Here is a 12,795-nt window from a genome sequence, read left to right on the forward strand (position 1 = left end):
CTTTTTGCTTAGATAGATAGATGTGCATATTTTACATGGCTAGCCTCACAAATATCGCGGGATATACCCTGTCTATTATTTCCAGGAGGGGCCATGGCTTTGATGGGGAGTCCTGTAGTATTTAATGCTCTCTTTGAGCTACGCAAACTTAATTATGGTCAGCGCTCTGCCTTTTTTCAAAGCACAGTGTGGTGGAACTTGCCTCAAAATAGGGTAATTTTTCTTTTGAACGAAATTTTTCTTTTAAAAAAATTGTTTGGAGGAAAAACTGATTCTCCTGGTGGGCAAATGTCATATGTGATAGTTTTAAACCAATACAGCCTACACAGTTTAAGTTGTTCACTTATTTTCGGTATTGAAAAAAGGAAGTAAACAGGGCAATCATTTCGAAAATAGTCATTTCAAATTGTATATTTTATTTAAAACAATCTTTATATGATTTTAAACAATATTTAAAAACATTTATTCTAAAAAAACCATTTCAAAAACAAAAGTTATATATATAGTTATATATATAGTTATATATATATATATATATATTCATAGTTTTTTAACTGTCTTTAACTTTTCTAAATATATATTTTCACGTCAAATTCATTACGTTTTTAATTGCTTTGGGGAAACAATTTGTTTCAGAATTCGTTTTGTAATTCGTTTTAAATTTTGTTTCTAGATTCATTTTAAAATAGTGTTAAAATCGTTTCCCAATCGTTTCCCATTTGATTCCACTTCGTATCATTTTTGAGCTTATCTTACAATTGTTTCCAAATCGTTTCAAATTACTTCACGTTCATTTCGTGAAACGATCTGTACACAATTTTATAAAATGTTTACGATCTTGAAACGATCATGATCGTTTTAATTTTGATAAAATGTGAAACGATGGTAGAGACCGTCCTCAACAAACTGTGACCTTGCTCCCCATAACTCTATTCACTTTTGATTTTGATCCTAAACGCTGTTCTGATAAATATATCCTAATAAAGTGAAAAACAACCCTGGGGACGGGGTTGACAAGCCGTTTCTTGACATTTATTTGCATCCTTCTTTTCAATAGTTAGCAATTTTCCTTAAAAATAACATTTTTGCTGGACGCAATAATAAACAGTTTATTCAACTATTCCAACTTTAGGTCTATTGCTTTTTATACTGTTTTTATTTTAGATTTACTGCTCTATATATAATTGTAAATGGAGTAATTGTTCAGGAATATCTTTAAAATAAACACTTACTGTAAATAAAAGACCATGAGTGAAACATATGGTAAGTTTTTTTTCCTTTTTAATCTTGTGAATGTTAGTAAAACTTTGCATGGATTTTTAGTACTTCAGCATCCCTTTGTGTTACTGCGTACATTTTTCGTGAGACTTATTTCTAATTGTAGAAATGTTCTGTAGGCTGTAACTTTCCTTTACCTTACGTAACAATTCTTTGCTCATGCACAGTTAAGAGATAAATCTTTCTAACAAAATTTTTCTGGTGTTTTAGTGTACATCTCAGTCAAAAATTAAAGTCATACATTTGCATAATAATAACAGATGCAATAAAATACAGTGATTGGTGTTAATTTCTTCCTCTTTTTTTTAATTCAGATTACTTGTTCAAATTTTTAATCATTGGTAGTGCTGGTGTTGGTAAATCATGCATTCTTCATCAATTTATGGAAAACAAATGTAGGATATTTATTTTCTTTCTGCTTATATTCTTGACAAATGCATTAATTACATACTTCCTTATTTGAACTATTTGACATATGTTTCTGCAAAGATATTCTGTATTTCATTTTCTTATTTGACTGCCACAAAAACGAGTGAGTATAAGGTTCTATATTGGAACTGTTTTTTTTGAATTATACTTCATGCTAACTGACTTGTAAAATTATTATTAAATTGTCACCATAACAAAGTTAGAAAGGAATGTTACACCTGATTATACAAAAACAATTTTTTTTTTCAATTCACACAAACAATTATTTGAATTTTTAAATTAATCAACTTTTGTTTTGTTGTGACATAAGAATATTTGTTCCCACAACTCAAAACCTAAAAATTCATACAAAAAAAAATCCTCAAAGATGTTTAGGCAAAATCCTTTGGTCATTTTAATAATGGACTCAGCATCAGCTAATATAGAAATAAAATCTGATCAGTTCAATTTGTCTTCCTTGTTTATCCTTAAGGATATATTTGAGAGAAATAATAATAATCATTGTAATGTAGTTAATTTTTGTATTAGTTTTTTTTTATCTAAATTTCACAGGCAAGGTTGAATGTAACATACCCAAGGTGAAATTAACATTCTTTGGCCGTTTGCGGGTACCATTTCCTCAGAGATCAAGACCCAGTTACAAAATCTTTTTTGCAGTAATTTTATTTAGTGCAATTTTCGTATCATTTCTAAAGCTAGAGTTAGACTACGATCTTTATTTCAGTTTAAGAAGAGAATGCCTAAATTGACAACAAAAAAACTACATTATTTGCGACGTCTCTGGTGTTCACACACCCATTTTTAAGCAATCAAAAACTTACAATGTTCTCCTAATTATATATAACTTTAACAGTAACCATAGTCACAGATTAAATACTAATTGTGTAAATACAATGGAGCAGATCTAATGTTGATATTCAACTGAGGACTATCCTGCATTATGAACAAACTCTTTAAGGTGTGAGTAAGGGAAAAAATAGTTTTTTTTGCAAGTTTTTTTTTAACTTCTACTATAAAAAAGTGAACTTTTTAATGGTGAATCGCTTTTTTTAACGATTGTTTGTTTTATCCGATCAATTAAAAATCACTTTTTTCACTTTGACTTTCATTTATGCTTTTTCGGAAAAAGTTGTTTTACAAGAGAGCAACACTAACAACATCAAGCTATATAAAATATTTAAAAATGTCTATTTATCGTCATAAAGCTTCTGCTCCTTCAAAAAAGAGAAAAAAAATTAGAAGAAAGTGTTTTAACTCTCCAGCCAAGCGAAGATTAAAAATAATAAGCAAATTGAACAAAAGTGTAAGTTGAAAGAAAATAATGGATGTTTTATTCAACGATAGCAAATACGACTTAGACATTTATGTTATCATATCATTTTTTTTTAATCTCTATTCCTTCAGATGTTGTAACATTTGTTTATTTTTACTTTGCACATCTCTTTTCTTGTGAATATGTTTTAAGTGGGAATATGAGCAGACGCACGCGTTGTACAGAAGTTGTTAAAAACATACGTAGCGACTATTTTACTATACGAAAGTGATGATACTTTTAAAAAACTTTAAGGCTCTTTTTCACAATGTTCATTTTTTGTGTTAGTACTGCTAGCCTTTTCATCTTCATTTACAAAACTACAAAAGCTACAAGGTAGAGGGTGAGCGGTTTTTAAAGACAGATGTTATATCTAAAAACGATTTTAAATTTAATTCGTAAATTTGAACAGATCTCGAGTTATGACATATTTTTTAGCGAATTATGGTTTGTAATTCGATAAAAAAATTAATGGAAAATATCTTCAAAACAGAAAATAATCACATTTTCAGATCGTTGTTAGATCAATGTGTTGGGATTTCAAAACAGTGAACATCAATCATGAAAAAATAAAAGTTTTGTAAATGGAGATGCATTAGTAAAGGAGGGGTCATATTTTAGGGTCTTTTAAAGTCTTCAATTTTATTTTGTTTTCAATAATTTTCATATCATCTTTTAGGCAATTTTATACACTTTCAGAAAATATTAAACAACAATATTACAATTTTCACGCAATTTTAATAGAAGCTTTTTTAAAACATCACACTTTTTCCCTTACTCACACCTTAATCTCTAGCAAATACTGGTTGTTACCCCTAGAGAGTATACTAAAATCGTTAAGAGATGATGTGGTGTGACAGACTTTGAAATGATCTTTAATTTCCGTGCAATTAGATGAGGTTGATTTTCCATCCGAAATGTCGCAAATAATTTACTTTTTTGTTGTCAATTTACTAGCGAGAATGCCTAAAGTTTTACAATCCAGATGCAATGCTATACTTATTATGGCTAAACATAAAGTTCAAATTTGTGAATATTTGGATATCTCTTGTTCTAGCATTTAGAATGTATTTTAATTTATTACTAATTTATAATTTTATAAAAAATTTGCTATATCAAGCGATATTGTAGGTGTTTGTTTGTACATATTGTACACATGATCATATTGGATTGTTATCACTGAAAAACGTATCAAAAATTAAATATTTATTAGTCGTGTCAGCTAAAACCCTCCTAAATATTCTTAAAATATTAGTTGCAAAATAAGTGGGAACCCTGTAGAGGCATGTCAGCAATGTAGGTCTTCATGATGGTACAATCACACAAAACAATAGCTACATTATTTTAATGTCATAATTTTTGCATCCAATATTTCTTACAGATGAAATTTAATGGATTTTGCTGTATTTGTTTCCCTGAGTGAATAATCAAGATCATTAAATGTTAATGCAAAGAAAATTTTTAACCTTATGTTGAGTGCTAAAGAAGAGATGATCTGTTTTTTGTGATATTGCACAACATATGGTTGAAATTTTAGTTGTGACGCCTAAAATGTAGGAGGTAAAAAAGTTGCTGTTCCTAAAATCTTGGCTATTTGGCAAGATTGTGAAGGAATTTGTGACTTGATTAATCTACTAGGAGTCGAAGTGAATATTAAGTTGCAACAATAACAATAAACATTGAAAAAATTGAGCCAAGATATCTTATCTTCCAAACTTTTTCACATTGTAGTTAAATAAATTTTAAAGTATTTGATATTTTAATTTGTGATATTATGACTGTGCAAAGGTAAAATTGATTTTAATAAAAGCAGTTTCGGTACTCAAACTTTTTATTCCACAGCAGTCTACTCCTGATTGGCATAACTAAGAAAATCTGTTGGTGATTTTTTGAATTTTCCAGTTTAATTTTTTTTGGAAAAACAAAGTCAAGTTAATGTAAAGGGGAAAAATAAAGACAAAATTTAGCCATGCATCAAAGGTGATAAGTGGAATAAAAACAATAGTATAATTGCAGAACACTGAAGAAAAGTAAAATGCAAAAAGAGAAAAGTTAAATCAAAATCTGCTGCGTAAGGGAGCATTCAAATATTAAGTAATCAAGTAGGGGGGAGGGGGGGTCACCGAAATTGCGTAGGCTTGATTATGGGGGAGTGGGGAGGGGTCAAGTGGTTTGATGACATAAGCAAATCAAAAAAAATTAACAGTATATTTTAAAATATCAACTATCTAAAGTGTTTGTATTCGCCATATTCTATATCTTGCATGTAAAATATAAAAGTAAAATATAAAACTGTAAATATTTAAACTTTTGTAGGGTCTGGTATAATTCTTAAGGGATATTTTTTTTTTTGGGGGGGGGCGTTAAGGAGGGGGGTCAAGCAAATGTTATGACTGATTACATGGGGGAGGGGGAGTAGAAATACGCAAAAAATTGATTAAGTAATATGTGAACGCTTCCTAAGGGTGAAGAATCCTCAAAAACGGTAATCACACATGACATAGTATCTCATCCCAACTTGTAAATTTTTGTCCCATTCTTTTATTTAAAACAAAATATTTTTTCATTCTTTGGAGAGAATATTTATATTGCTAGGCAGCTTTATATATAATATGTTTTTATATTGCACCACATCATAATGTTTTTTTCAGTCAAACAAGATGCCCATCATACTATTGGTGTTGAATTTGGTTCAAAAGTTGTAAATATTGGTGGCAAATCTATAAAGTTACAGATCTGGGACACAGCTGGGCAAGAAAGATTTCGGTAAAATCTTTTATGGTGTTTTATCTTATGAAACCACATTAAGGGTAACAAAAGCATTGTAATCATAGCATGCATGGATATTGTTGTCCCCTCTCTCTTCATTTCTAAGGTTGACCACTGCTTCATTTTCCTCCTAAAAACTCTTGGAAACAGAATATGCTCTGGAAGTAAAATCTCATGAATTTTCGCCTGTTCCGTCGTTCACAAAAGTAATATCTCGCAAAATTTTATTTGCAGAAAAATTTGGGAATAATAAGTCATTGTATTTGCGTAGATTGACCAATTTTTGACCCTGCCACCACTTTGTTTATCTCTATATTAATACAGGGACTGTGTCTGTCTGTAACAGGCAAAGTGGATATGTTCATTTTCCTTTGATGTGGCCGAAAAACTTATGTCTCAAATGTTAAATTTTTTAACGTTTCGGCGCGATGTCAATAAAACTACTTTAACATCAATATCCTATAATAAATTATTGAAGCCATTACAGTGCATCTAAAATTTTGAGGCCAAATAACTTGGAAATGAGACGATGACGTCAATAATTTTTCACCGTGTGGGTAACCAGGGATCATCGTGGACCAATTTGGGTAATTTTTCTAAACCTCGGTACCCAAATCTGTTTCGGAATGGATGGGTTTATGACGTCATCAAAAAACCATTGAACCACAATATCTCTGTAACCGTTTGTCAAATATACATGATCCTATATATTTTCTTGAACAGCGTTTTAAGATCTATACGATAAAGACAACGGGGAAACAAATTTCTTAAATAATTTTTTTTTTTGGATTATGGCAGGTCCTTACTGGCTTCAGCAAAAATTTAAAACCCCTATATCTCCTTATGCCTTTGTCGAAAACATTTGATTCTATACACTATTTTGATCAGCGTTTTAATCTCCATGCATTACAGACAACAGATCAACCAAATTTCGCTAATTTTTTTTTGTATATGCCTGCTGACAGCAGAGCAAGTAAAACAACTTATAGTTTTCCATTGTTCTTCTGCCTAAGTGGATTTCTACACAGGCCTTATCGACTAGTTATCTTAATAATAGAATTTTTCTTGCTTGCATTGCACTAGCTGTAGAGTAATGAGTTGATGACTTTCTAGCCAAGAACCCTTACATTAATGACAGAGATGACAATTCCTCTGATGAATCTAATTCGACATACACTTTGATGTTGATGACACTTGTAATCTCATTATTCAGTATTTGATTCATAACCCTTCTTTTTTTAAATCACATAAGAAACTTTTGGTACTAAAATCATTATTAAGAAAGACTTTTTCTTCTTTTTTTCACTGATTTGTTCTTCTTAGCTCTGTTACTCGAAGTTATTACAGAGGTGCTGCTGGTGCTCTCCTGGTGTATGACATCACAAGGTATTTTTTCTAGGGTTTTGGCTTAAAATAAATTGAAACGTTTCTATTGTCTTTTAAACATCAGACAAGTATAAAAATCTTAAGCAGTTTTTAAGTAATTTGTTGGTATCACATTCAAGTAGATATGATTTCCACAGGTGTTCGAATTTTAATTTTATTAAAAGGAAATCAGTTTTTAACACGATTTTGTTTTTTTCAACGTTATAGTTCTTTGTTTAATTTTAGTCGTGAAACATACAATACCCTCACCACATGGTTGACTGATGCCCGAACCTTAGCGAGTCCTAACATTGTTATCATATTGCTTGGAAACAAAAAAGATTTGGATGCTGATAGGGAGGTGACGTTTTTGGAAGCCAGCAGATTTGCACAAGAAAATGGTAGGTTTATACATGTTAAAAAATTAACATAAGCGAAAACTAGTAAAGACAGTCAGTTTTTATTTGGCAATTTCTTTTTAGAACTTATATTTCTTGAAACAAGCGCAGTGACAGGTGAAAATGTTGAAGAGGCCTTCCTAAAATGTTCTCGAACGATTCTCTCCAAAATCGACGCTGGTAATGCATTCTTTTGTAGCTTTGTTTTTTTGTATCTTTTGCTTCAAATGTAAGCAAATTATTTTAACCCTCAAGGCTTGTTTTCATTTGGATGCAATTTCTGCCCTAGCGCAAAAAGCCTGTGTTTCAAGTATAATGGAAGCTGTTAGATTGAAATTGCTGTTAACATTTGCAAAAATATCTCATGCTCTTCGATCAGCAGCATGAATACTTTTAAGGTATCTAAAATTACAATGGGTTGTTTTGTAAGAATTTGTTGATAAAGCATCAAAACTTGTGATTTTAAATTCATTCATTTTCGCTATCTTGAAATATTTGAACTCCATGTTAATAATATTTTTTTCTGACGTTTGGCGAAATTGCTTAGGTCAATAGATAAAAAGACCCAAATCTCATTGGCTATTTAATGTTAGAGAGGAAGACAGCGTAGCCAAAAGTAGAATGAATTCAACCTTTTCACTCAACTGCTCAGTTGTTCTTAAGCATAAAAAATCCCTTGACCAACGGTAATGTGGTTAAATTATGCATGCGCTAACTAAAAGCTCTTGTGCCCTATAGTGGAAATTGCATCGGAATCTCCACGAACTATAAACTCATGACTAATTAACTTCCAGGTATTAAAACAAAATAAGATTTTTTTCTTTTTTTCTTTTACAGTAGTTTCCGTTTTAAAACAAGCTTTGTTGCTTTAGGGTAACAAAGTGTTCATCATTTTGTTGACATTCTTTCAACTGATTTTAGGATGCGCCATTATGAATTGTATTTTTGAGTAAAACATTTTATTTGCAGTAACTGTGAATCCTGTTTAAATGTATTTAAATATATATTTATTTTTTGACGTCCTGTCTAGGCGAACTCGACCCTGAAAGAATGGGATCTGGTATTCAATACGGAAACTCTGCACTGCGAAAAAATGCACCACAGAAACCAGAAAGCCAAAATTGTGATTGTTAAAGTACTTTTTATAGAAGAGCTTTTATATAAATATATTTGTAAGGTGGGACTGTTTTTTGTTGAATTGACAACTTTCTATTCACACATTTTCAAACGGATTTCTTACTTTCATCCATACTTCTAGAATCAGTTTAGTTTTTTTTGTGCAATATAGCTTGCTATTTGTTGAAAAACCTGAGGTGTAAATTTTCCTCTTATTTTTTTAAAGCAAAATAGATAGCTATGTTCAAAATTTGGTAAAGTTATTAAGATATTTGTTATTGAAACCATACTCGACAGAATTACCATCAATATATCCATATGCATAGAAATCTCTTTTTTTTTTAAGTTTAATCACATTATTTTAAAATATTGTTTCTGTCCGTCCTTTAACGACTTCTCTAAAATCTTTTATAGTTAGTTTTTCTGAATTCTTTTCAAATTTGTTCTTATATTAATACTGTTGTTATTTTTATTTTTTAATGTAAATTTGGAATTTTGTCTGACATAGTAATGGTCCACTTGACCTGGAATGTTTCACTGGTGTTAGAAGTATGTTTATGAATTCATTCATCCATTCGTTCAAATTTACTCATTTTGTTTCATTCTATTCATACAAATTTTTTTTTGGATTTTTTAAATGAAGCCTTAACTAGATTCGCAGATTTGAAGTTTGAACGTTTGGAATCTTGGTTTTTTTGCTTACTCTATAAAAACAAAGAAATCATTTTTCTCGTATGTGTATTTTTTTTTACCTTGTAGAAATTATTAAAGTTTTTGTTTTGTTTATAAATGATTTAGAAATTGCGTCAACTTGTTGCCATTTAAATACATTAACTATTCACATTCTACTGGTTGTCGTATTTCTATCATGGCGGTAAAAATTGAAATGTATATTTAGACATTATATGTCAATACCGTACTGTGTTTTGTGTAATCTCAAAATAAAACCATCTTGTAATTTATATCATGACTACATTTTTTTTGTTTCTGGTAACCCCTTTTTTGTAAAGGGATGTTTTTATGAAGCCTAGTTGTCTGGGCAATATTTTTATTTTGTATAAAGATTTGCGTGGAAAAACTAACGGATTTCGAAATGATTCTTTATGACTTGCTTAAAGATTTAATAGAAAACAAGATCTTACTGAGAAAAGTTTACCTGCCCAATTGAGTTTCTCATACCAACAGCCCTGTCACTGTTTACTGCCACTTTCTTTTTCTTCACGCAAACACGGTACAAAATGTTGTGTTGTTATTGCTTCGAACCAATCAACGTTTAGTGTTACAAAATGAAATTGTAGATAGAGACTGTTATTTTTAATGTCATCTCAACCAGTAATGTAATTTAAATACAATTTTAGTGTGACTTTTGCATTCTTTTTAGAAAAAAAGTAAAAAAACAGTATAAGTTATGACGTAGAAAATAAAATATTTTAGAAGTTGTAATTAATTGCAAAAGAAATAATGCATTTGTACACTAAGGAATCACTGGCTGATTTGCTAACAGACGAAAGTTTTACGTATTCAACTTACACTGACCTGAAAAAGCAGCTTCAAAGCGACTTGGTCCTACGACCGTTACAAGTAGATGATTACTCAAAAGGTTGATATTTTGTTTCTCTTTTAATTTTAATGTAGTAAATACTTTTCAAGACATCAGCAGTGTCGATGCTTTAATAAAGGTTTGAGCAGTATGCAACGTTTGTTACTTATGCAAAGGCCTTAGTAACGCGAATGGTTAGGTGAGGATCAACCCCTACTTCAGTTCTCGTTCTTGCATCCAGAGAAATACTTCGAAAAGATAGTAATTTTGTTTACAGTAATTCCATGAGCAGATAAATTCTTTTTTTGCATGTTGATTATAGGTTACTTTAAACTGATATCCGAAGAAAGCGATGTTGTGATTGGTGAAGACTCTGAAGCCAAATTTAAAGGTAACTGCCCTTCTGATGGTGTTATTAAAGTAAAGGGATTGCATTGCTGGTATCAGGGAATGAAGCACTGCAAATAAACGATGTATGCTGGTAGTAACGTTTTCGTCGTGGTTATTCTTTAACACTTTTTTGTTTAGAATACTTTTCAGTCCTTCAGTCTTGTCCTGGTATGTATTATCCTGTTGTCGTGGAAGAGGTTTCGAAAACAACCGTGGTAGGAGCTGGTACTCTTATCATCGAGCAAAAGTTTATTCACGAAACCGCACTGGTAAAACTTCTCTGTTTGTTGTTGTTTGTTGTTGTTGTTGTGGTTGTTGTTATGGTTGTTGTAATTGTTGTTGTTGTTGTTGTTTGCTGTTGTTGTGGTTGTTGTTATGGTTGTTGTTTATGTTTATGTTGTTGTTATCGTAGTCGTTTTATTAACTCTCTTTCATTCTATTTAAGCGGGGTCGCATCGAAAATTTGGTCGTGTTTCAAAGTTACAGACGGAGAGGTGTTGGATCTTTGTGAGTTGTGTTTGTTTTACTTTTTTGTTACATCAATATAATCATGGCATTTAGGCTGGTTTATCCCTTTTAAAATAACTAAAAATGTTCCTCGAGTTATAGAACTCGGATTAGTCTTCTTTGCTCTGACTTCGAGTGATCTTAACAGGCCTGCTAGTTTTTCGGTTATCTGGTTTGCGTTGTTACATAATTTGAAGAGAGGCCATTAAGTGAGACGAATTAAGGGGAAAAGTTTAAGTTTGGATGCTTAAATTTTCGGATTAGGTTTGTCCGCTTTTTTAGGCATTATCGGGTATATTAAATGTGGTGTTTGTACTTGTCAAAAAGATTTTCACCACTGATTTTACCGGTTGCAATTTTTTCATTGATACTGATGAATATTTACTGATTTCATTACTTTTTTGTGTAATATTTTTTTAGAATGTTGGAAACGCTCACCAAACTCGCACGACAACTTGGTTGCTACAAAACGACGTTAAACTGTTCTCGTGAAATCATGGCGTTTTGTGGAAACTGCGACTACGCTGCAGAAGACCATCAAAACTTTATGTTGAAAACATTCACTGATGACACAACGAATAACAACCAGGAGTCATAGAGAAGGACGTGGAAACTAAATGTCGATGTGTAATGATCCACCGCATATCTTCCTCACTATTCAAATGCATTGGTATAACCGAAATGAAAATTTCTTGCTTTCTTATGGCGCCTTACGTGTAGTCTGGGTATTGGTGCTGTTTTGGTATTTGGAAAGTTTTTACTACGTGTTCAAAATAAATTATATTTTGCGGTTTTATACTGTAGCGAGTAAACAACTTCTAGTTCGATAAATTTTATATGTACACAATCTTAGAACCTTACTTTCAGTTTTCAATCTACTGAAGTGGTTACAACAATATTGAAGATTTGTTTACTCAAGAACTTTCATAAAAGCTTTGAAGCTTACGACATAATCGTGCTTACCATATTAAGGAAGGGAGAAATCTAAAAATCTTTTAAAAATTCTTCAAAAATATTGGAAATTGGAAATTTTTAAACAAACTTTTGTAAAAATGCCAAAATATCTGTTCATTTTTTCTCCGAACGAAGTAAAATTTAACTGCTAGAACATTATTCTTGGTAATTGGCCATCTCAGCTCCATGTAAATATTTAAATGAAATGTATGCTGTATTTTTGTATGGATGGTTTAACATAACAATTAGGAATTAATTTTTAAAACTATTGATCGTGTGTTTTTTTTTGTTTGTTTCGGTTTATTTCTGCTTATTCTGGACTTATTACATGATTTGTCAAGATCTCGCTCCCTTTAAATATTTTTCTTTAAAAATAAATTACGATCACATTGGAAACAGTTAGGCGGACTGGAAAATTCTCACGTGTTTACCGTGGCTAATCAACGCTTTGGACGTCCGACCGAACGTCAAGACGCTCGTCCGAATGTTTTGACGTTCGGCCGCATTCTTGCACGTTCGCAATTCTGAACGTTTCAGGTAATCTAGTCTGCATTTTTGCTTTCCTTTTGCCTTTAAGTTTTCATTTAACAACTTAGGGGTCACAAGACCCTGGGGACAAGGTTGATCCAAAACCTCAATATGAGTGTTAACTTCGTCACCATTGGACTGGTTGGGCTTTTAATATTTAGGCCGTTCAAATATAAAAAGCCTAATAACTCTTTAAGACGATTTATCAA

The 12,795-nt window shown here is 31.3% G+C and overlaps 2 protein-coding genes across 2 annotated transcripts; both read left to right on the forward strand.

The window, feature by feature from the left end:
* The first annotated feature begins 1,136 nt into the window (after positions 1-1,136).
* On the forward strand, positions 1,137-9,629 carry LOC130656485 (ras-related protein Rab-4B-like). Its single transcript, XM_057459348.1, has 7 exons — positions 1,137-1,263; positions 1,593-1,673; positions 5,671-5,785; positions 7,112-7,174; positions 7,400-7,554; positions 7,636-7,731; positions 8,582-9,629. Exons 1-7 carry the CDS (start codon positions 1,248-1,250, stop codon positions 8,683-8,685), a joined length of 630 nt encoding a protein of 209 aa, XP_057315331.1. The 5' UTR covers positions 1,137-1,247; the 3' UTR covers positions 8,686-9,629.
* A 396-nt stretch (positions 9,630-10,025) lies between these two features.
* On the forward strand, positions 10,026-12,328 carry LOC130656486 (glucosamine 6-phosphate N-acetyltransferase-like). Its single transcript, XM_057459349.1, has 5 exons — positions 10,026-10,267; positions 10,530-10,598; positions 10,736-10,866; positions 11,043-11,104; positions 11,525-12,328. Exons 1-5 carry the CDS (start codon positions 10,129-10,131, stop codon positions 11,700-11,702), a joined length of 579 nt encoding a protein of 192 aa, XP_057315332.1. The 5' UTR covers positions 10,026-10,128; the 3' UTR covers positions 11,703-12,328.
* Positions 12,329-12,795: the final 467 nt, after the last annotated feature.

This window comes from Hydractinia symbiolongicarpus, chromosome 9 (assembly GCF_029227915.1).
Source record: "Hydractinia symbiolongicarpus strain clone_291-10 chromosome 9, HSymV2.1, whole genome shotgun sequence".
In the NCBI taxonomy this organism is placed as follows: Eukaryota; Metazoa; Cnidaria; class Hydrozoa; order Anthoathecata; family Hydractiniidae; genus Hydractinia; species Hydractinia symbiolongicarpus.

What these genes read in the sequence shown, in the direction of transcription:
- LOC130656485 (XM_057459348.1), top strand. An exon ending in CTGGTGTATGACATCACAAG is followed by an intron (nt 7,175 to 7,399) that starts GTATTTTTTCTA and finishes GTTTAATTTTAG; the next exon opens with TCGTGAAACATACAATACCC. An exon ending in TCTCTCCAAAATCGACGCTG is followed by an intron (nt 7,732 to 8,581) that starts GTAATGCATTCT and finishes CGTCCTGTCTAG; the next exon opens with GCGAACTCGACCCTGAAAGA.
- LOC130656486 (XM_057459349.1), top strand. Translation starts at nt 10,129, where the DNA reads ATGCATTTGTACACTAAGGAATCACTGGCTGATTTGCTAACAGACGAA. An exon ending in CTCTGAAGCCAAATTTAAAG is followed by an intron (nt 10,599 to 10,735) that starts GTAACTGCCCTT and finishes TTTTTTGTTTAG; the next exon opens with AATACTTTTCAGTCCTTCAG. An exon ending in TTATTCACGAAACCGCACTG is followed by an intron (nt 10,867 to 11,042) that starts GTAAAACTTCTC and finishes ATTCTATTTAAG; the next exon opens with CGGGGTCGCATCGAAAATTT.